Raw genomic sequence first — 24,400 nt, forward strand, 5'->3', positions numbered from 1 at the left:
TTAATACATGTGTTTCTGATTCATTTACACGTTTGGGGCCGTTGTTCTGTAACTTTGCATCCAAAGGGTCTGGGAAGCCTCTTTCATCCCCACACGGTAGAGATGCCTGGTTTTCTTTTTGGGGGAAAACAGACGGCTCAATTTTCCTGCCACACAGAGTTAGATTCTGATGGGGCTTGAAGTTCTAGGTGGCCCTTAGGCAAGTCCCCTGAGCCCCGAATGGCTCTGGGCTCTACAAGGCCCCCTCCCCGCATCCCTCCCCCCCACCACTGCAAGCCCTGTCTCCTTCCTACCCTAGAAGGACACCATGGAAATGAGTACACCAAACAGGGAACAATTCCAGGGAAACATGAGGCTCTCCGAGATTTACGACCCAAAGCTTGAGCAGATCTTAACAGAAAGGGAAGCGGGTTAAAGAATGAAAGTGAGGTCAAGTTTCTCAGTTTAATTTACAGCTAACGTCTCCTATCCTAGCAAGGAGGGCCCCCAGCCCCAGCCCTCCCTCTTTCCCCGACCTCACCCGGCCCCCAGGACTGACTGCACCATAGCCTCGCCTGCCTTGGACTCCCTTCATCCCTCTCTCTTTCATCTGTTCTTGAAAATCTATCACCAAGATGTTGAGGACCACCTCCTTCGAGGACATGGTGCCCGGCCCCATTGCCCAAAGCCTGGGAAACCATCGTTGCCACGTGCAGCTTCCACCTACGGCCAGAGCGATCCTGATGCGGGTGATGATGTGGTCTTGGGTACTGAGAGCCACTTTTCTTCAAAGAGCCGAAGTGGGAAATTAATATGCCCAGGGCTCGATGAGAACACAAAGGGGTTTTGTCATGTAAGCCCCAGGAAAATGCTTCCATTTCTCTAGAGAGCTTAAGGCTTTCCTTTTAGTCACAATATCTTAGGGCGTTATCCTGTCTTCTGGGGGGTCTGAACCAATCCTCCCCTCATAGGAGCCTAAAGGTCCCCAGTTATTCTGTAATTCCCAATAGTGGGAATCACCCAGCGGCAGCATCCTGAGACCATCTGTGCCAATCAACAGTGTCTAGCGTGCAACAGAGGTTTAAACACTCACACCCGCAGTAGCCAAGATGTGCAAACAACTGTCCACAGACAGAGGGATGGAGGAACCAAATGTGGTGTCTACATAAAACAGAAACGTATTCAGTCCTAAGAAGGAATGAAGTTCAGACACATGCCTCAGCATGGATAGCCTTGGAAACATCATGCTGAGTGAAAGAAGCCACACACCAAGAGCCACATGGTGTGCCATTGCACGGATATGAACTTTCTCGAAGAGAAAAATTCCTAGAGACAGAAAGTACAAGGGAGGCTACTGGGGGCTGGGGAGACGACAGTGGGGAGCTGGTGTTTAATGGGGACAGAGTGTTTGGGATCATGGAAAGCTCTGGACGGGGGCAGTGATGCCTGTTACACAACACTGTGAGTGCACCAAATACCACTGAATTGTACACCAGCGGTGGTAACCATGGTGAATTGTATATTATGTATATTTTACCACAATTTATAAAAAACATTCGCACAGGACCGTCCCCCCGAAGCCCTCCAAGAGTGGGTTCTTTCTCACCGTAGCAGCTTTCTCGCAATATCAGTATCAAAGTCCACTTGTAAGCATTCCCCGATAAGCTGAACTTCGAAAAAGGCTACAATTTTAAGCCATTCCAAACATTCTCTTAGCCGGTGGTTTCAGAAGAACATTCCCGTTCACGAATAGTGCTACATCCTGCAGCGGGCTCGAATTCAAAGGCTTGCTTCTTGTAAAAAAGATCATTCTCAGTTTCCAAAATCAACATTTCCCGCCTGAGCCTTTTAGCACTTGATTAGTTGGCAAAACCAATATTAGTTTAAATGAAAGGCAGTCTGCAGAGTGGTGTAACTCACTGAGCTGCCATGACCCCACAGGGTGACCGAGGTGACGGGGTACGAGCCGCAGGACCTGATCGAGAAGACCCTATACCATCACGTGCACGGCTGCGACGTGTTCCACCTCCGCTACGCACACCACCTCCGTGAGTAGCACGCCCACCCCAGCCACGGGAGGTAGCTGGTCAGGGAGGAGGCGCTGAGGACAGAGCCGGGGGACGTGTCCATTTTGTTGGTGCAATAATCATCCATGATACACACTTGAATCTCAAGCCTCAAGTGTGGCTTCCTCCACCCCATGATTAAGTACGGCTGCCTGTTGTCGGTTCTCAAGCAGCCACGCGCACCCTTTCAGGGAGACTCTAGCAGGTGTAGGATCAGGAAGTTGCCTGGATTCTAGATTGTGGATGTGGAACCTAAACTCTGTGATCTGGACACCATTTGCAAATAACAGCAACAACAGCGGAAGACCGCTAGTTATGGAGCTCTTACTGCTGTCGGGCACTAAGTTTAAGTGACTAAATACATTACCAGCCCAGTGAGGGAGGGTCTCACTGTCATGATCCTCATTTTACCAGTGAGGATGCTGAGGTCCAGATAGGTTAAGCCGCTTGCCCACCTTCATACAGCTGGATGGTAGCGGAGCTGGGAGCTGAACCCACGCAGAGCCCTGCCTCCGACTGCTATACCCCAGCCAGCTAGGGGAAGCCCAGGGAGGCCACCGTTCCACGATGGGAGAGGTCATCTTGGGACGGGGTGAACAAACACCAATTTGATTTGCCAACGGAGGCGGTTTGGGAACATCAGGATATAGAGGCGGATGCTCTAGTCACTGAAATGTTTAAAGAAGTGACACTTTTCTTTTACTTTTTTAAAATTAAAAAAAAAAATCTTTTTGAGACAGAGTCTTGTTCTGTTGCCCAGGCTGGAGTGCAGTGGCATGAACTTGGCTCACTGCAACCTCCGCCTCCTGGGTTCAAGCAATTCTCCTGCTTCAGCCTCCCAAGTAGCTGGGATTACAGGTGCATGCCACCACGCCTGGCTAATCTTTGTATTTTTAGTAGAGACGGGGTTTCACCATGTTGGCCAGGCTGATCTCGAACTCCTGACCTCAGGTGATCCATTTGTCTCCGCCTCCCAAAGTGCTGGGATTACAGGCATGAGCCACCGCACCCAGCCACACACTTTCAGAATCCAAATGGAGGCAAAGACTAATTTGGATGGAGTGGAATGCCTCATCCTCCTGCTGTCCAGCCCTGCCACGCCCATGGCCAGTCGGGGGTGCTTTATAATGGGGTGCAGACAGTTAGAGGAGCTGGGTCTTCTGCAGTGTGGCCCAGATGGCATGTCCTCTGTTCTTGCTCTGCCTTCTGTTGGCTCAGGGACGTTAGAGGACAGGTTGCCAGTGTCGAGTGGGAGGGGGACGGCAGGCCCACAGGCCGCTAGGTCCACAGATGTGTGGTGTGCTGGGCTCCGTGTGGACTGGGACCCGGGAACTCGATACTCCCAGGGTGTCGCTGTTGCTCTTCCCTCCCCAAGTCTCTATGGACAGAAACCCGTGACAACCAGGACTTACGGCTGAGCAGGCACAGACGGCTTCTTCCTTGCTCCTTGACTCATGTGGAGACTTGGAGGTGTGAACAACCCTTTTGTGTCTTTTGTTAAAGACCAAATCATGATCTCATAACCATCTCTGTCATTCTGGAGACCAAGCTTGGTAGAGAAGCAACTGCTTAGTGTTCGGATGGAACTTCTCCATTGGTGTCACTAATATGGGAGCTAGAAAGTTTTCTTGTGCAAACTGGGTATGGTGTGTCAATTCTAGAATCAGATATCCAGGAGACTTGATCAGGCGGGTGTGAAGAGCAGAGTGGAGGGGCTCTGCAGTAGCAAGAGCAGTTGGGAGACGGGAGAGGCATTTGCCTCGAGGGCATAGAGCCGTGCTGTGCCCTAGAACAGTCTGGGGCTTGGAGAGCGAAGGTGAGGGCTCATACCTCCACACGCTCCCCCTGCCACTGTTGGGGCGGAGGGGCTGACCAGCTGCTCTAAGGGAAAGCCCCAGCCCTGGGGGGTCTGGAGCCCCCTTCCACAGAGGCAGGAGAATGCTGAGGAGTTTAAAGCATACCCCTGAATTACAGCAAGAGAAGACTTGCTCTTCACAGCGGGCTGAAAGGCAGGAAATTAGGCCTCTAAGCACAGAGACAAAACTGAGGGAATCAAAAATCTCTCTCTTTTTTTTTTTAATGAGATGGAGTCTCACTCTGTTGCCCAGGCTGGAGTGCAGTGGCATGATCTCAGCTCACTGCAGCCTCTGCCTCCTGGGTTCAAGCAATTCTCGTGTCTCAGCCTCCCAAGTAGCTGGGATTACAGGTGCCCACCACCACGCCTGGCTAATTTTTTTAGTTTTAGTACAGACAGGGTTTTGCCATGCTGAGCAGGCCGGTCTTGAACTCCTGACCTCAAGTGGGACTACAGGCGTGAGCCACTGCACCTAGACAAAAGTCTTCTTTTTAAATACCATGTCTTTTATGTCACACTTCCTGGCTAACCCAGGAAGCAGGGATTTTTTTTTTTCAGAGTCTTGCTCTGTCACCCAAGCTGGAGTGCAGTGGCGCGATCTCAGCTCACTGCAAGCTCCTCTTCCCGGGTTCATGCCATTCCCCTGCCTCAGCCTCCCAAGTAGCTGGGACTACAGGCGCCCGCCAGCAAGCCTGGCTAATTTTTTTTGTATTTTTAGTAGAGACGGGATTTCACCATGTTAGCCAGGATGGTCTCAATCTCCTGACCTCGTGATCCGCCCGCCTCGGCCTCCCATAGTGCTGGGATTACAGGCTTGAGCCACTGCGCCCGGCCCGAAGCAGGGATTTTTTTCCCCATTTGCTTTGGAACAGTCATGAAGGCCACAGTGATGCTCAGTCAGTGCCTCCTCTGTGTCCATCATGGGTAGATGCTTTCACTTATAGACTCTGACCTGCGGGCAGTTTGGGGAGCTGTGTCCCTCTCGTGCCCTTTTCCCAGGTGATCAGGGTGAGACTCAGGGGACACTTGCCCAAGGGCAGCAGTGGAGCTGGGGCAGGACCAAAGTCCAGCCCATTGGCTGTCGTGCTGTCAGCCGTCACCACCACACCACACCACGGGGCTTAACCTTGGAGATGTGGGCTGGTGGCTGTTCTGTAGGATCCCAGCCCTCCTGAGCTTGCCTGGCTCACCAGACCCACAGGGTGATTTTATTTGAGGGGTCTCCTGTGGTTTATATGATGAAGCCACTTTATCTCACAGGAAGTTTCCAGATATTGAAGTTGTCCAAGGGGACTCTGAAAGGGCAGGCAGGCACAGGCTCAAAAAGGTAGGCGTGTTTAGAAATTAGACGGGGCATGGATTTCTTTTCCAAATGAGCCAGAATTGGTAATTCAAAGAAAACAGAAAATAGCAAGATTGACAGTGATTGCTACTGTCCTGTGACTCTGACCTTAGCTGTGCTAGAGAAACAACCAGAAAAGACTGCACCCCAGCCAGGCCGGTGGGTTGGTGTGGTCTTGGAGTTCACCATGAGTGTGCCTGCCTCAGTTTCCCCTGGCAGCTTTGAGAGGGAGGGGAAGCAAAGATAGTCTCAGATGATGGGGAGTTCTTTGGTTCCAGCATGGGAACCACCTGCAGGGCTGAGCAGCAGCCTCCCCTCAGAGCACTCAACTGGAATGTCACACGCCTCTCCAAAGCTAGAACTCTCTGGGAAGACAGTCAACTCCCAAGCAGGGTCTTCAGAGTTGGGGTCTTCATGGTATGGGGCTTTGTGATTGTGGAGGCCTCACTCTCCTTCCCAGGTACAGAACCTGGGCCAGAGGGGCCAACCCCAGGCCTCCTGTTACTGCCTCTCCATCCCCAGGGCTGGGTGGCACCTGTTTGATTTCCTGAAACTCCAGAAGCTGCCCCAGAGCCTGGAGATGAAGTGCAATGGTTGATTTGGACAGTGACTAGACATGGCCAGGGGAGGAGTGAGCCAGAGAAGAGAAGGAGCCACAAAGGGTGTTGTCCACTGGCTACAGCCGAGGGAGGCTGGCGCTCAACGCCGGGGATACCCCAGAGCCAGTGTCATCAAGCAGAGGGGAGAGTGAGCTGAGGTATTGATACCCCTGTGCCTGTCAGTCAGTAGTTGGAGGGCAGCTCTCGGGGGCCTTGATTGCCTGGCTTACCCCCAACATGGTCAGGGTGGGCCCTGCCAAAGAAAGGCCTCAGTGGGGGAGAACAGGTCAGGCCAGTGGATGTGGCTGGGCCAGAGCAAGGCTGATGTCTTCACAGCCTCTCCTCAGCTTCCTCCCTGCTGGGCCTTCATCCAGGCTGTGTTAAGATGTTCTCTGTTCTAACCTTCCACAAGTTTCTCCCTTCCCAGCCCCGCCTGTCATCTTTCCCTTGTCCACAGAGGCCACGCCTCTCTCTGGGGGTCCCTGTTGGCTGACAGGAGCTTCCTCACACCCACACCCCTGCTGTGTGAGGGCTGAGGGAAGCCCATCCCCCACACTCTCCAGCTCTGTCTCCACTCCTGGCTTTGTACCAATAGCTGCTGCCTCTCCTCTTGGGGACATGTGCCCCACTGCTGCTTGGCCCCACAGAGTCCCAACCAAGGGACCTCAGGTCTGGACGATGCTTTTGTCTTGTGGTGTTTGGGTCCTGATGGGGACTTGGGGACTGTCTTAGTGTCCCGGGCACAATTCAGCCCTGAACTAGGTCATTCCTTAATATGTCTGTATCCTCACTCAAGTTGTGGGGAGAGGCCCTTCCCATATTATAGCTGCAGAGGCCGACTTGGGGAGGACAGGGGAGAAGCTGAGAAGGTGGGAGGCCCCATTTTGAAATGGGACTTGTTAGTCCTGTCACACAGTGCTTTGGTGGCTGACAGCCCAGCTCAGGGCCTGGCTTGAGGGAAGGGCGGTGAGGCCAGACTCCCTATTCAAGCCTCCTGCCCTCCCAGGTTCCACCAGGGTCCCCACTGTGGCCACTGCAGACCTGAGACTCAAGTCTTTCAACTCCATCAGCTAGAGCTGGCCCTGTGGCTGCCCGAGGGATGCGGGGACACAGGCAGCCTGCCAGCTTCCCTTCCATCTGCCACAACCGAGCGTAGCTGGAGGTGACCAGCAGTGACAGCAACCCCCGCCTGGGCCCCTCAGGACTCCTCACAGTGAGATGCCAGACGCATCTGTCGTGGGCAGTGGGTGAGGTCACCGAGAGCAGGGACAAAGCAGACAGCTGCCAACAGCCAGGACCCGAGTGAGGTCACTGTCCCCTCTTCTGAGGCCTCGCTTTCCCCACACCGGTAGCCAAAAGCCAGGAATCTCTGGGGTCAGTGCCAAGGGCTCTGCAGAGGCCTGATTGGAGGTGGTGGTCCGGGAGGGCCAGACAGCCCGATGGTTTGCACACGTTCTTCAGAATATTATCTTCACTGGGAGCAAGAGTCCACAGGGGCTGAAGAAATCGCAGCCCCTAAAGAGAAAGAACTCCCAGCCTCCAGAAACTTGAGCTTTGTGAGGAAGAGCAGGGCCAGCAGGACAGGCTTTGGGGAGCACAGGTTTGCAGAGGTCAGGCGAGGGGGCACCTCGGACCAGAGAAGGGGGCATGCGGGCGTCATGTCGGTGTGGTCTGGGTGTCACCAGGTGAGCTTGTGAAGTCAGAGTTGTGCCACAATATTCCCCAGAACTAACTTCCTTCCCTTCCTTCCCTCCTTCCCTTCCCTTCCCTTTCCTTTCCTCCCTCCCTTTCTTCTTTCTTTCTTTTCCTTCTTTCTTTCTCTTTCTTTCTTTCCTCCCTCCCTCCCTTTCTTCTTTCTCTTTCTTTTCTTTCTTCTTTCTTCCTTCCTTTTCTTTTTCTTCTTTCTCTTTCGTTCTTTCTCTCTTTCTTTCTTCATTTTTATTTTTTAGAGACAGGGTCTCACTCTGTCACCCAGTCTGGAATACAGTAGCGTGGTCAGAGCTCACTCTAACCTTGAACTTCTGGCCTGAAGTGATCCTCCTGCCTCAGCCTCCTGAGTAGCTGGGACTACAGGCATGTACCACCATACCCAGCGAATTTTTAAATGTTTTTGGTAAAGATGGGGTCTTGCTATGTTGCCCAGGCTGGGCTTAAGCTCCTGTGTTCAAGTGATCCTCCCATCTTGACCTCCCAAAGTGTTGGGATTACAGGCATGAGCCACCATACCCGGCCCCAGAACATTCTGTAAAGAAAAGTGAACACGGGATCATCATAAATGGAACCACTGTGACCCTCCCACCCCACGCCTCACCCACCACCTGAGGTGGCTGATTAAAGGCACCAGGCTCCAGCCTGGCCTCATGAAAGCCGAGCTCTGCCTCCCCGCTTTCTTTGTTTCATGTTTGGGAGACTTTTTCTTGTATGTAGGGGGAGCTGGCACAGGCTTGTGATCTGTTGACCCAGACCCTCAGGGCGGGCTGAGCACAGCCTGGTCCATAGGTGGAGAAGGGATCAGTGTCAGTAAACCTGACAGTTTGTGTCATGGGACACTGGGCTGTCCATGGTTTGGAAGAACCGTGATGTCCACATGGCTATTCTTCCAAGGTTGTTGAGAATTTCACCTGGCTCTCTAGGTAGGCTCCTGCCCAGAATGGGCCAAGCCCAGACCACGAAGAGAACACAGGCCATGTGCAGCTATTAAAACATTTCAATGTCCACTTTGGGAGGCCAAGGCAGGCGGGTCACTTGGGGTCAGGAGTTTGAGACCAGCCTGGCCAACATGGTGAAACCCTGTCTCTACTAAACAATACAAAACTTAGCCGGGCGTGGTGGCATTCGCCTGTAATCCCAGCTATTCAGGAGTCTGAGGCAGGGAGAATCTCTTGAACCCAGGAGACGGAGGTTGCAGTGAGCCGAGATTGTACCACTGCACTCCAGCCTGGGCAAAAGAGCAAGACCCTGTCTCAAAAAAAAAAAAAAAAAAAAAAGCATGGGGCCATATTCCTAAGGGCTTGAATAGATTTTGCGGTTGAAGAGCTTAGCGAGCACTAGTCCTCTTGAAATCCGTGGATGGATCCTCAGGCTGAGCCTGCTGCATCTCTTGGTTATTTTGGACCATAAACAAATTGGCCAAGTCTCCCTTAAAAGGTGAGCCCACCTCACCCCCATACGTATTATTCAATGTATTACTTTGAAAGTAATAGCAGCCAGATGCGGTGGCTCACGCCTGTAATCCCAGAACTTTGGGAGGCCAAGGCAGGCAGATCATGAGGTCAAGAGTTAGAGACCAGCCTGGCCAACATAGTGAAACCCCGTCTCTACTAAACTACAAAAAATTAGCCGGGTGTGGTCGTGGGTGCCTGTAATCCCAGCTACTCGGGAGGCTGAGGCAGGAGAATCACTTGAACCTGGGAGGCAGAGGTTGCAGTGAGCTGAGCTCATGCCACTGCACTCCAGCCTGGGTGGCAAAGCAAGACTCCGTCTCCAAAAAAAAAGTAATGGCAAAAATCGCAAGTACTTCTATACCAACCTAATAGCTATAGAGAACTTTCCAGAGGCCGCTGCTCCCTCCTCCCACAGCTGCCACTTTGAGGACACCTGGGCTGGACTCCAGCTGTGCCCTCAAGCTCTGTTGGCCCCGGTTTCCTGGTGCTGCCCACCTCCCACCTCCCACTGTTGTAGTGGGGATAGAATGAGGCAATCCTGTGAAATGAGCTGGAAGTAGACACCATGTATCTTTTCATTAGAGAAGCAAACCCCCAAAGGAGAAGCATTGTCAGGCTTCTCTCTTTGCCATGGCCTTTGCCTATACCCTTCAGCAGCGATCTGAGTCGGTTGAGATGCAGATGTTAAGCCTGGGCAGAAAAGCGCTGCTCTCTGCATGGTCTGGGAGAGACCTCTCTCCAGCCGGTGGCATGCTCGTTACGCAGCAGCACTGCCTCATGTCCCCAGGTTCATCCTGACGGGGTGGTGGGGCTTGATGGAGACTGGATTCCTGCCTCCCAAACCCCACAATCTTCTCTCCCATGTAAAAAACAAAAACATTTCATTCTGGTTAAACCTCCTCCTTGTTGGAAATTTAGAAAGTCAAGGAAAGCTGAAAAGAAGAAAGTGAAAATTATCTGTCATTTTCAGTCAGATAAAAGTTAATATGTATTGAGCCCTTCAGCTGTGTCTGCCAGTGTTCTAAATCCTCAAATAGATCATCTAATCTTTCAACAACCATATGATGTAAGGACTGATTATCCTTTTTTTATAAATGAGGAAATTGAGTCACAGGGGGGTTGGTAGCTAGTCTAGGATCACACAGTTTGTTGGAGGGGGTAATGTATGCACGTGCCCACCTTTTCATAATTAGGGTTATACTTTACACATTTCTGAATCTTGTCTTTTCTTCTGTTAACATTGTATCAGACACATTTCCCATAATATTACAATTTCTTATTAATCACATTTTAATGGCTGCATAGTTTGCCATAATGTATTTACTCTTTTCCCTACTGTTGAAGAGTTAAGTCTCTCCCCACCCCTTTTCCCTGAATTTTCAGCAATATTGCAGTGAAACCCTTTGTAGGTAAGTCTGTGTTTGCACACACAGACCTGCTCACAATTTCCATAGGATCAATTCCTAGAAGTGAGACCAGTGTGTCAGAGGGTGTGAGCTATCAGACTGCTTTCCACCAACTCATCCTTCCATCACACATGAACATGCCTCTCACTGGGCCAGGCGCCGTGGCTCACGCCTGTAATGGCTGCATAGTTTGCCATAATGGCAAACTATGGGAGGGCGAGGTAGGCGGACCACTTGAGGTCAGGAGTTTGAGACCAGCCTGGCCAACCTGGCAAAACTGGGGAGGCCGAGGCAGGAGAATTGCTTGAACCCAGGAGGCAGAGGTTTCAGTGAGCCGAGATCATGCCACTGCACTCCAGCCTGAGCAACACAGAGAGACTCTGTCTCAAAAAAAAAAAGAAAAAGAAAGAAGAGAAGAAAGAAAGAAAGAGAGAAAGAAAGAGAGAAAGAAAGAAAGAAAGAAAGAAAGAAAGGAAGGAAGGAAAATGCCACTCACCATATATTAGCCGGTGTCACCTGTTGGCCTTTCATTTTTTTTTTTTTTTTAGATAAAATTCACCTTTCTCACCATTTTCAGTGTTTTTTAGTTATATTCACAGTGTTGAACAACTATCACCTTTAATTCCAGAATGTTTTCATCATCCCAAAAGGCGCCTGTCACTCCAGTCCCCCTCGTGCTTCAGCCCCTGGCACCCACTCATTTGCTTTTGGACTCTGTGGATGTGCGTATTCTGGACATTTCATGTAAAGGGAATCATACAATGTTTGTTTCTATTCTAATGTCTGTTGATCTGATGGATGGATGTGCCTTTGAGTTAAACAAGGGAGTTGGGCATTTGTTCATCATTTTGCCCATTATATTTATTCTTTGATCTTTTCATCTATTGCTTTTAGGGTCTTTGTGTCTTTATCAATCTGTACGAACCCCTTATATATTAAGGTGAATAACTCCGTGCAGCGTTTTCTTTTGCACCAAAATATTTTGATGTGGATGAGAAAGAGCCATCTGCAAGGTGAAAAGGAACCGTAAAGGGCCACGGACAGCCCAGGAGTGTTTGGGCAGAGACTGGGGGCTTTGCCCAGCGGTATGACAGGAAGGCTGAATTTTTGTTGCATATGAGCCTCAAAGGCTGAATTTTTGTTGGAAATGCACCTTGGGGAGTTTGCTTCAGCCCCAGCTGATACAGTCACAGACTCAGCCCCTTTGGCCACCTCCCCAGATCTCTGCTCAGGCAGCTGCTAGTTAGGTCCAGGGGCCAGTCCTGCCTTGAGAAGCAGGAATGTTCTGGAGCTGAGGACCCAGACATCCGAGGGTGTCTTTCTAGACTTGTGCTATCCTCCTCTTCCCTGGAGAAGCTTCACCTCTCCACTGCCCACCTGCGGGTTCTGGCACTTTCCTCCCCCACCTGCCTCCTGGAAGGCGGTGAGGTGGAATTGTGGTTTATGGGTGCACCGAGCCTTTGGCTGAGCTGCTTAGCGGCCTGGAGTTTGCAGCCAAGCATAGAAGACAGGCCCATAGGCCCAATTTTCAGGAACTCGGCAGCCAAGTAGAGGTCCTTCCTACATAAACAACATAGCAAATTAATGGGCCCAAGGAAAACTGGGATTAATGGGAAGAAAATATAAATGGCAACAGAGTAACAGACAGTTTCACTGTGAATACCCTCATGTTCCTGAACAGCAAACATCAGCAACAGCTTGACACTTGGTTGAATGCACTTAACTGACTACTTTGTGTAAATAACTATATCACTCACCCCCCCTCCCCATTAAGGATTTGGGGATTAAAACATAACTGTGGCATTTTGAAAACTAAAAAGCAGATTGAATTTTTTCATTCTGCCAGATACAAACTTTGGTGGCTAATGTTTCCCTCAATGAAAGCAATGACTGTTAAATAAGAGTTCTTAATGGGTGGGAACTCCTTGAAGCTGAAGGCAAAATTCCTGTGTGCACATGTATGTGCGCGCGCGTGTGTGTGTGCATGCACGAGACGCACACAGACATGCACCCTCCAGCGGAGAAAGCCCGCCCCCTTTGTCAAGTTCTCAGAGGCGTCCTTGGGACAGAGGTCACCGTTGGGGGCAGCATCCCAGAGGTGGGGCCTGCGAAGCGTCTGAGGACTCATGTCACCTTGTGCTTGCAGTGTTGGTGAAGGGCCAGGTCACCACCAAGTACTACCGGCTGCTGTCCAAGCGGGGCGGCTGGGTGTGGGTGCAGAGCTACGCCACCGTGGTGCACAACAGCCGCTCGTCCCGGCCCCACTGCATCGTGAGTGTCAATTATGTACTCACGTAAGTCACACGTATTTGTTTCTCTCCTTGCTCTTTTCTCTTCCCTGTCCCACACTGGATGGCTCCAATAAGCACCATCTCTCTTTCTCTCTTTCTCAAACTGTTCATTTGTCTTCTGTTTTTTTTCTTTTTTTAATTTTTTTTTTTTTTTTTAGCAATCTGGTCATTTTGGAAGGTGCAAACTATTTCTATGCTCAGCGGTGAAAGCCAAGTGCTAGGCTGCAGGGGGAGCCAGGAGGAGGGGGCCTGCCCTGGGCATAGCTTAGGATCCCATCACAGAGCCTAGTGAGGAGCATGGGGGCGGGTGGTGATGCCCCCCATCCTGAATAGGGTGCAAAGAGGGTGCACACCCCCCATCAAGAATACAAACTTGTGCTATCCATGCCTATAAGCCTTTAGGTCATCTTAGATGCTCCTGCTGTTTGAGACAGGAAATATCCCATTTTTACCTGTCTTCTTATAGAGCCTGTTACAAATTAATCATGGTGAATATTTGGTCCTTTAAACACTCCAGAAGGTCAAGTTCAGTCACAAATGCTTTTTTTTTTTTTTTTTTTTGTAAATTAAAAAAATATGTTTTTGTAGAGACGGGGTTTTGCTATGTTGCCCAGGCTGGTCTCGAACTCCTGGCTTCAAGTGATCCTCCCACCTCGGCCTCCCAAAGTGCTGGAATTACAGGCATGAGCCACGGTGCCCAGCCGGCAAATACTTTTAAGGCCATTAGAAGCAATAGGACAGATGTCTATCTGGGGCCATATATTACTTTCCACCCACCATAGCTATTGTACGTTCAATCACCTTGCTCCAGGCTCTGACCCTTGCTGTGCCACCAGCCCCATGATGAAAAGAGTTTTTGTTTGCACTTTATATGGGGTGAGGATTTAGGCTCTAGGTTTGTTCATAGAATGACTGTGTCTTAGAAGTCAAGTGATTCTGACAAAACTGTCAGGGAGAAAACAGTTTAGCCCTTTAGTTATTCTTCCTGAGCAAATGTGTGGGCTGGTTCTCCAGGTCGACCTCTCCTTGTGTGAACATGACCCTGCTGAGTTGGTTCTTTAGGGCAGAGATGGGCCCCCGATGTGAGAATGCACAAAGCTGGTGGTCAGGCTCCCAGACCTGTGAAGAGCCCCGGACTCTTGCCTCCTGGGGTGCTAACTGGAGAGGCAGCTGGGCCACAGGTGTGCATGCTGGATGCAGGTGGACCTGATCAATGGTATTTCTGCCTGTCTCTTTTTCCCTTGGTGGCTTTCCTCATGGCCCACGACCTCCCCGAGAAATGTGTTTGGGGTTTTATTGGACTGGAGAGAGCTCTGACCTGGCTCAGCATTTCCTGGGGTGGCCCAGCCTGGGGCTGCAGATGGCTTTTATAATGAGGGTGAGCTGGCCTTGTCTCAAATCCTATCCACATCCAATCCCAGTGAAAAGACACACTGGAGCACTGAGAACGCCCTGCCCAAGGGCTGGGGCCAGGGAAGCTGCTCAGCCTCCAGCACCTGCTGGACATGACTCGGCCCACTCTCGCCTTCCAGGGAGATTGAATACAAAGAACTTCAGCTGTCCCTGGAGCAGGTGTCCACTGCCAAGTCCCAGGACTCCTGGAGGACCGCCTTGTCTACCTCACAAGAAACTAGGAAATTAGTGAAACCCAAAAATACCAAGATGAAGACAAAGCTGAGAACAAACCCTTACCCCCCACAGGTAACACGCATGTCCTGCAGTTTTGGGGTGCTGACATCTATCCTAGGGGTTCGGGACACCTGGACACGTTAAGGAATGGGGAGCCTCTCATTGCACAGCAGGGATCTCCCTGCCGTGGAGCAAGGTCCCTCTGGGATGTCTTGCCTACACAGTAGTGACAGCCCGGGGAAGGCCGACATCCCGGTGGGCTAGTCAAGTTTAGGAAACAGAAGACTAAATTGGAAAGGCACTTCAGCCCACTAGAATCCATGGGTTAGATTCTAATGGGCTTGACGGGTTGGAATCCACGGGTTAGATTCTAGACTGGTGGGTTAGAATACCAGTCCATTGTATTTCTGCAGCATTTTAAAAATGAAAGCCCTCCCTCTTTTTAAAAAAGTAGTTTGTGAGCTCTCAGAAATAGCAATTGTCGGTTGGGCGTGGTGGCCCATGCCTGTAATACCAGCACTTTGGGAGGCCGAGGCAGGTGGATCACCTGAGGTCAGGAGTTTGAGTCCAGCCTGGCCAACATGGTGATACTCCATCTCTATTAAAAATACAAAAATTCGCGCCTGTAGTCCCAGCTACTCAGGAGGCTGAGACAGGGAAATCGCTTGAACCCGGGAGGTGGAGGTTGCAGTCAGCCGAGACAGTGCCACTGCACTCCAGCCTGGGTGACAGAGCAAGACTCCATCACTTGTTCTGTGCCAAGTGAACTTTGGTAATGTGGTCATTAGCAGATGGACCAGTTGAACGTCATGGCCTCCACATTATGACAAAAAAAAAGAAAGAAGGAAAAGAAAGGAAGGAAGGAAGGGAGGGAGGGAGGGAAGGAAGGACAGACGGAAGGAAGGAAGGAAGGGAAGGAAGGAAGAAAAGAAAAGAAAAGAAAAGAAAGAAAAGAAAGAAAAGAGAAAGAAAGAAAAAGAGAAAGAAAGAAAGAAAGAGTCCATGTGTGTCTGATGTCTTGTTAGCTCGGGGTGGGGGATCTCTTTCCACCCTGGGAGCAGGTCACTGGGGTATCGCTCGCTGTGTGCCTGTCCCCAGTGGGACCTTGCAGTGGTGGCGAGGGTAGGGGCAGCCCTTGGATGGGGTTGGGCCCCGTCGGGACGGTTCTTGCAGGGCCGGAAGGCAGCTTCCTGGCAGCCCCTTGCTGGCCCTTCATCCATCTTCTTTGCCATGCAGCAATACAGCTCATTCCAAATGGACAAACTGGAATGCGGCCAGCTCGGAAACTGGAGAGCCAGTCCCCCTGCAAGCGCTGCTGCTCCTCCAGAACCACAGCTCCACTCAGAAAGCAGTGACCTTCTGTACACGCCATCCTACAGCCTGCCCTTCTCCTACCATTACGGACACTTCCCTCTGGACTCTCACGTCTTCAGCAGCAAAAAGCCAATGTTGCCGGCCAAGTTCGGGCAGCCCCAAGGATCCCCTTGTGAGGTGGCACGCTTTTTCCTGAGCACACTGCCAGCCAGCAGTGAATGCCAGTGGCATTATGCCAACCCCCTAGTGCCTAGCAGCTCGTCTCCAGCTAAAAATCCTCCAGAGCCACCGGCAAACACTGCCAGGCACAGCCTGGTGCCAAGCTACGAAGGTGGGTCAGGTCTGCTCGTGGGGAAGGTGGGAGGACTGGGCACGGCCGGGGGCCGAAGCAGCCGTGGCGGTGGGTGGCAGATGGAGACAGAACCCTCACGCTTTGGGCAAACTTTCCCTCTTTCTGCTTCTAAGTAGGGCTTGCTGTGCTTTCTTGCTCTCAATGCAGGTGCTCCTCGAGAGTGAGAAATGGCAGTCTGCCTGCCTCGGGGACACTAGTGACAGTATAAAGGGCAAAGGAAAACCAAGTATCCGGCCTTCATGTAAATCCTGGCCACATTCACCAACCAAAGGGGGACAGTGATTTTCAAAACCAGCTCCCATGTGCTGAGAACACCCCAGCTGCATTTCTTTTGCAAGATACCTTTCCACTCCAACCAGAAGTGAATATTTGAGACAAACGGCCTATTGGCTATTTTCCCATGCCAGTTTTGGAAGTGGGGAAAACTATGGTGGAAATTTGTGGGCTTGGGGACAGAAATGCCACTCACCAACCCAGGGCAAAGAACACAAACCCTCCAGGCCTCAGTTTCTTCACCTGTAAAATGGGGTGAAGCTGTGATGTGCCTACTCCCAAGGACACGACACACAGTAGGGACCTGCCCTGTACATGCTAGTTCAACAGAAAGGAATGGCCTTTCACCTTTTCCTGGTGGCAGGCAAGCAGATGTCCTCTGCGGAGATACCGCCAGCTCCCCAGGACGCAGACTGACTCCTGTTTGCTCGCTGGACCAACCCCAGGCAGAAGGTGGAAGGTGGGAACGGAGGTTTAGTTGCAGGACATGTATTCCCATTGCACCGAGACCTAACTGCCGCTCAGAGTGTAGACCGAGATGGTGCAGATGCCTGCAGTGCCACTAAAATGTGGGTGAAGGTGACATCAGGATTATGTGCCCCAGGCCGGGCTCAGTGGCTCACGCCTGTAATCCCAGCGCTTTGGGAGGCCAAGGTGGGCGGATCACCTGAGGTCAGGAGTTTGAGACAAGCCTGCCAACATGCTGAAACCCCATCTCCACTAAAAATACAAAAATTAGTTGGGCACGGTGGTGAGCACCTGTAATCCCAGCTACTCTGGAGGCTGAGACAGGAGGATCACTTGAACCCGGGAGGTGGAGGTTGCAGTGAGCTGAGATCACATCACTGCACTCCAGCCTGGGTAACAGAGTGAGGCTGTCTCAAAAAAAAAAAAAAAAAAAGAAAAAAGAAAAAGGATGATGTGCCTCAGAAAAGCAGCACACCAGCCCCTGCTTAAAGAGGAAGGAATTAAAGAAGAGAGCTCTTGGAAGTTCCCCCACGCCTCTCTCGAGGCAGGTAGGGCTCTGCTCCTTCTGGGCCTCATCCTGCTTTTTCTGCAAATCCTAGGAATCTCTTGCTCTGTATTGTGACTTGAGGCTGAGATAACATTTCTTCCCAAATCTGAGAAGAGAGATAGATTACGGGAGAATGCCGCCTTTCTGGAAATCACTAGGACATGTTTTTTCAGAAGTAGCTAACTTAGAAAAGACCACATTGGTGACCAGGGCCAGGCCTCCTGCCTTTTGACCTGGCCTGTCCCAGGAGCCACTGATCCCTTAGATTTGCATCTGCCATACCCGTGAACATCTTGGGCCCCTCATATAACCAAGGAAGGGATCTCCAGAACATCCAAGCAAAGGAAGACAAAGCAAAGGGTTTTGATAACAGCTGAAAGTATTACCCACTTGAGATTGACTTGAATTTGTGTGTCGGAAGCTGGCTAATGCTGTCACATGGTATTTGACTTTTACCACTATTTTAAAAGTGAAAGAGGTTAACAATCTCCTTATCACACACTTGATAAAAAGTGGACCAAAGGTGCTAATTTGAGGCAATTTGCGATCAGCTTCCTAGTCTTTTTGGTATTAAAGGAAGACAAATTTTGCCATATAGTGTTTAAAAACAAACAAACAAACAAGGACAAAAAAACCCACAAGCCAGGGAGCTACTTAATGTCAGGCATCGGACTGAGTAGATGGGAGTGGTTATTTTTCATTATGACACGGCGAAACCGATCGGGGTGGTTACCACCCCTCTCCACTAAGGGACGGGCAGAAGAAATCAGAGCAGACGGGGGCCCTCCAACACCAGGGCCCCTGGTGGCCTTAGACCTCTGCCGTCCAATCAGGTAGCCACCAACCCCGTGTGGTCTTGAACATGGAAATGTGGCCAGTGCAGTGAGGCAGGTGTGACCTGCGCTCTGCATCTCAGGACCAAAAAAAAAAAAAAAAGAAAATATCCCAATAATTGTTTCACACGGATTCCATTGAGAGAGTATTTTGGATATGCTGCATTAACGTGTATTACTTAACAGGCATTCCACCTGTTTCCCTGCTTTGTAACGCGGCTCCTGGAACATTTCAGGTCGCGTCCTGAGATTGGACAGCACGGCCTAGACTAAGGCGGGGGAGGGCGACAGCGACCCCGCAGGTGCAGCGCGTGGGCGGCCGAGGGGTGGTGGCTGCGCCCGGGGCTTGGGGGTGGGGTGGCTGCGGCCGCGCCCCTTGCTGCCCTCTAACGTGTCGCCTGTCCCCGCAGCGCCCGCCGCCGCCGTGCGCAGGTTCGGCGAGGACACCGCGCCCCCGAGCTTCCCGAGCTGCGGCCACTACCGCGAGGAGCCCGCGCTGGGCCCGGCCAAAGCCGCCCGCCAGGCCGCCCGGGACGGGGCGCGGCTGGCGCTGGCCCGCGCGGCACCCGAGTGCTGCGCGCCCCCGACCCCCGAGGCCCCGGGCGCGCCGGCGCAGCTGCCCTTCGTGCTGCTCAACTACCACCGCGTGCTGGCCCGGCGCGGACCGCTGGGGGGCGCCGCACCCGCCGCCTCCGGCCTGGCCTGCGCTCCCGGCGGCCCCGAGGCGGCGACCGGCGCGCTGCGGCTCCGGCACCCGAGCCCCGCCGCCACCTCCCCGCCCGGCGCGCCCCTGCCGCACTACCTGGGCGCCTCGGTCATCATCACCAACGGGAGGTGACCCGCTGGCCGCCCGCGCCAGGAGCCTGGACCCGGCCTCCCGGGGCTGCGGCGCCACCGAGCCCGGCAAATGCGCACGACCTACATTAATTTATGCAGAGACAGCTGTTTGAATTGGACCCCGCCGCCGACTTGCGGATTTCCACCGCGGAGGCCGCGCGCGCCGGTGCCGAGGGCCGAGGAGCGCCCGGGTCCGGGCAGGTGACCGCCCGCCTCTGTCCTGCGAGGGCCGGTGCGACCCAGTTGCTGGGGGCTTGGTTTCCTCACCTTGAAATCGGGCTTCACGCGTCTTGCCTTGTCCCCAACGTTCAACAACAGTCCCGCTGGGGGATTGACGCGGTTTCACTCGGCAAATATCCTCCACTTTCAGGAGGGAAAACCCACCCTGCCACAGTCCGCTCTTCCAAGTGGATGGCAGACCTGGGAGGGGGACGCCTGTGTCACGAGCCCTTTTAGATGCTTAGGTGAAGGCAGAAGTGATGATTGTAAGTCCCATGAATACACAACTCCACTGTCTTTAAAAGTCATTCAAGAGTCTCATTATTTTTGTTTTTAACCCTTTCTTCAATACAAAAAGCCAACAAACCAAGACTAAGGGGGTGACCATGCAATTCCATTTTGTGTCTGTGAACATGGGTGTGCGTCCCAAATACATTAACAAGCTCTTACTTCCCCCTAACCCCTATGAACTCTTGATAACACCAAGAGTAGCACCTTCAGAATATATTGAATAGGCATTAAATGCAAAAATATATATGTAGCCAGAGAGTTTATGAGAATGACCCTGTCAAGCTTCATTATTACGTGGCAAAATCCCTCTGGCCCACACAGATCTGTAATTCACTAGGCTCGTGTTTGCTACAAATAGTGCTAATAAAGTTAAATTGCATGTGCAATACGGAACACTGTCAATGGACTGCACCTTGTGAAGGAAAAACATGCTTAAGAGGGTGTAATGAAAATGATGTAGACATTTTAAGCATTTTCTACACAGCGAGAAAACTTCATAAGAACATGTTACGTGTGCAACAGGTAAACAGAAATCCTTTCATAAAGCACCAGCAGTGTTTAAAAAATGAGCTTCCATTAATTTTTATTTTTTATGGGTTTTGCTTAAAGATCTCAACATGGAAAAATCCTGCCATGGCTCTGAACTGCACAATGCATTGAACCACCGTCCTTCAATTTTCTTCACACTGTCAACACTGCAGCATTTTGCTGCTTTATCAAAATGGTTTATTTTAGGAAACTTTTTCCACCTTTCTGAATGGAAAGAGGTTTTCACAAATGTTTTAAACTCATCGTTCTAGAATCAAGTGCACCTACACCAACTGCTCTCAAAATGTGAACTGACTTTTTTTTTTTGCCAACCGTGTGTCACTTAGTGAGGACCTGACACAATCCCTACAGGGTGTCTGTCAGTGGGCCTCATGGTAAGAGTCACAATTTGCAAATTTAGGACCGTGGGTCATGCAGCGAAGGGGCTGGATGGTAGGAAGGGATGTGCCCGCCTCTCCCCGCGCACTCAGCTATACCTCATTCACAGCTCCTCGTGAGTGTGTGCACAGGAAATAAGCCGAGGGTATTATTTTTTTATGTTCATGAGTCTTGTAATTAAACCGTGATTCTTGAAAGGTGTAGGTTTGATTACTAGGAGATACCACCGACATTTTTCAATAAAGTACTGCAAAATGCTTTTGTGTCTACCTTGTTATTAACTTTTGGGGCTGTATTTAGTAAAAATAAATCAAGGCTATCGGAGCAGTTCAATAACAAAGGTTACTGTTGAGAAAAAAGACCCTATCATAGATTTACAAGTGACAACGTGGACAGGCGTAACAGAGTGTGTATGTACTTGAAAAAGAAAATGTGTACTAGTGAAAACGTCCTTGTCTAAACAAACTTCGTTTTCATAACCTAGAACATGAAGGAAGATTCTTACACGAGCTGGCTTCAGGACGGCCAGGGCTGAGTGCAAAGTTAGCAGAGCTGTTACTGTGGCAACCTAATATTGTTACCTCCATCTTGAAGAGTCTGCACATTTAAGCTGGGGATAGCGTTTCTTGACTTCTGTGAGGCTCCGGCAGGGGAAGAGGAAGCATTTTAATACATATGCCTCTCTTTTACAAAAAAGAAAAAAAAATCATCGTAGGCCCTAACATGTACCATGTTGACAAAAATGCCAGATCAAATGGATTTGAGAAATAAGCCCAATTCAAGGCTGGCTCAGCCCTCCACGGGGCCTCCCAGGGAAAGGAATTCCTTTATGTTCTTGGAAGCCCTTTTCTAGAAAAGCCATTCCATTCATACCTTTGTAGAGCAGTGGGCTGGGTGTGGAGGGCAGCGCGGAGGGTATCTGCAAGAGCCTGTATTTTCCGCCTCCCTTGCCCCCACTCCTTTTATCCTTTTAAAAGTCCTATCAGCCCTGCCTTCGTCCCTTCCGCCCTAAGCCCTAAGAGTGGGGGAGGTTTAATACGGCCAATGGATCTTGTATAAAGTCTACGTAAGTTTTAATTTACCAGAGCTATAAGATGGTTAAGGTAGACTAGTGGGGGCTGCTACAGATAAAATGAGATACAAAGAACATTTGCAAATAAATGCCATAAAATTACAGTAGCTTGGAATTTTAGTGAATCATGGCCCTTGTGTTATCTAGAATGCATTATTCAAGCTGTTCCTAAACTTAAGTATGACATATAAGATTAAAATCTTGGGGGGAAAAACTGTTCAGATGAAAAGTCAAGTCAAGAAGTTTCCACAAAAGAAAAGAAAAATCCTAAAAACAATCTAGCTGTTGTTACATTAAATTTTTTTCTCACCTCAATTAAAAGGGTTTTTGCTTTGGAGTTTTGTTAACTTTCGTTCTTTGGAGTAATAATATTTCTCTTGTGTATGGCGCTGAATACATTTGTCAATAATACGTCAAAAAAAAAAACCACCTGGCTTTTTAATATTTGGAAATACATACATATTCCTTACTATGTAAAACACTTTATTTATTTTGTAAAAATATGTTTAAATATGAATAAAAATACTGTAACCCAAAGTAGTTGCCTACTTTTAAAAATGAAACTTGTAAAAATAAGAGTGAGCCCAAACCACATAGAAAGTCTTAGTTTATTTTGGTAGACTTGCTTTTTATAGGCATTGGTTTAAAGTGATTCTTTTCAGAGACATCCTTTGAGAAGTTAAAATTGCAGAGGCTTACGCTTGCTTTTATTTCAAATATGCATAGTGATTAACCAGGAATAAGGATTCTCCCATGTTCTGCCTGTTAAGAGCAAACAGATCTGGAGAACGGAAGCCCACCCTGCCTCCCTTTCCCATCTGAAGCAGTGCGGTGAGGCTGGCTCCTCTCTTTGTTCCCAGACTCCAGGGCAAGGGGCGACCATGCTGTATATGCTGTGCCTTGGGGGACCCCCAGAGGCTGCGCTCTGTGGCCTGTGCTCCCCCGACCTGTGCACCCGCACCCCAGTCGGCCACTTGCTCTCACATCAGGCGACGTCAGCCTGCTGCAGTGAAACTCAACCACGATTTTCCTTTGCACACAAATCCTTCCTACTTCCACCACTCCCTAGCAGAGTTCCCAGTGCCAGAGAGCACGGCTGGGGTGGGGGTGGGGACAGGAAGTCCAGTTATTGCTGTGTTCTATTTTAGGGGGCACTTCCTCAAGAGTCCCCCTGAAACCTGTTACCAGCCTGGAAGGGAGGATATCTTGCCTTTTACAAAATACGGTCGATACTCAATGCACAGCCTCTAAAACAAGGGCTACTCCAGTGTTCTAAAAGCACACGCTGATCCTGAGTTTAGTGACCACATTTTAAAGATCATGAGGAAAATGCCAAGTTCCCATTAAGACTTTAAAGCTCCTTGAGATCCCAGGTTGCGGGGTGCATAAATGGCCCAAATCGGAGAGTGTGCTATAGCAGGTAGACAGGTTTCGCTAACACGAACAGCTATCAGTAAAATGCCTTTATTCAGCTAATTCTATAGAAGCGGAGTTTTGAGAGTCTTTGGTTCATGTGAGGCAAAATCAGGTTTATGGAAAACGCAGCATCTGCTTCAAGGCTGCTTCATCTCTCTCAGGACAACTGAGTCTCCTGCGCGAGGGAGGAGCGCCTGTTGGAAAGCACAGAGCACAGCAGTATGCCCGGAACATCTCCATAGCCTTTGACAAGGCCACACTTCATTAGTTTTAATTTGCAGAAAGGAAATTAAATGATAACATTTTTTCCCAAAGCAGAGTGTCCAGAATAGGACTTCAGCTTAAAACAAAACATAGCATGTTTTTCATTAAATAACCCCCAAAGAAATTCAAAAAGTGATGATGGCAGCTCTGAGAGAGGGCTTGCCTTATATTACAAAGTCTGAGAAATGAAACCTACATCGTTAGCCTCGAGATCTTTGTCCCTGATGATATTCTGCAGATGCCCTCTCAAGGGTAAGTCCATTTTGTAATTTGGGGATGGTGTGGACTTGTATTTTACTTAAGTTTCTAACTAATTTTGAAAGAAGGCTTGGGCATTTGGAGAAGAGTGGTTTTTTTTGTGGTTTTTTTTTTTGGTTTTTTTTTTTTTTGAGAAAAATAATTCTAATTGAAGCCTCATTTCCAAAAATTACTTTTTAAGTTCTTTTAATGTTTCATTTCCAAAAAATATATATTGGGTATTTTTTCATAGGGCTGTCCTGTGCCTGGCTAAAGGTAGACAGACTTTATACTAAAAACCACAAGTTTCTGGAATTAGCCTGACTGGGTAAGACCTGGATAAAGATGGTGCTAGTTTACAATGAAGGGATTTTGTTCAAAGCTGAAAGCTCCATCAAACTTTCTTTCCACTAATTTCAGCTGGGACTGGAAGAGAGAAAACTGGACAAAAATTGGCCTTTTAAAAAGCTGAAAAGTAATGAGTATGATTCATAAGTTCAACAGAGATAGGAGGGACATGGAAAAGGCATGGCGTACATCTGGGAATAGCGAATGCATATCAAAAGGCTTCCTTTCTTTTGTTCTTTCATGAGGCTTGTAGCACATCAAATTTTGAATGTCTTCTTTTAAAGCTATGTGCGCACACACGCACGCACACACATATGCGGGCACACACACACATCCTCCCTCTGAACTGATGGTGTTTAGTATCAATAACATTTTCTTTCTTGGTAATACGAGGTAAATGAGGGGGGCAAAAACTTATGACTTCTGAGTAAAATGCCATGTCTTCTATATTCCATGAGCTGCACAGTCTTGCAGGAATGCTCCACATTACAGAGTAAATCTGAAACTGGCTTAAAAGCTCCAAATCCTCCCTTGTATGTGGTATGAGTGTGCCTTCATCTCCAGCTGTTAGAGCCAAATCGCCCACCTCCTCATCCAAGTGATGCCTAATCAGACATTTAAGGATTCTGAACTTGATCCTGTCTCTTCACAATATGTAGTAAATTTAAACT

At 49.8% G+C, this 24,400-nt stretch overlaps 1 protein-coding gene across 1 annotated transcript in view; it reads left to right on the forward strand.

The window, feature by feature from the left end:
- SIM2 (SIM bHLH transcription factor 2) overlaps window positions 1-23,518 on the forward strand; it is a 53,298-nt gene extending 29,780 nt beyond the window's left edge. The window contains exons 7-11 of the mRNA XM_034947984.3: window positions 1,921-2,027; window positions 12,558-12,705; window positions 14,235-14,403; window positions 15,568-15,976; window positions 18,529-23,518. Coding sequence (XP_034803875.1) covers window positions 1,921-2,027; window positions 12,558-12,705; window positions 14,235-14,403; window positions 15,568-15,976; window positions 18,529-18,956 — 1,261 coding nt within the window. The 3' untranslated portion in view covers window positions 18,957-23,518. The remainder of the gene's footprint in view (window positions 1-1,920; window positions 2,028-12,557; window positions 12,706-14,234; window positions 14,404-15,567; window positions 15,977-18,528) is intronic.
- The last annotated feature ends 882 nt before the right edge of the window (window positions 23,519-24,400 follow it).

This window comes from Pan paniscus, chromosome 22 (assembly GCF_029289425.2).
Source record: "Pan paniscus chromosome 22, NHGRI_mPanPan1-v2.0_pri, whole genome shotgun sequence".
In the NCBI taxonomy this organism is placed as follows: domain Eukaryota; kingdom Metazoa; phylum Chordata; class Mammalia; order Primates; family Hominidae; genus Pan; species Pan paniscus.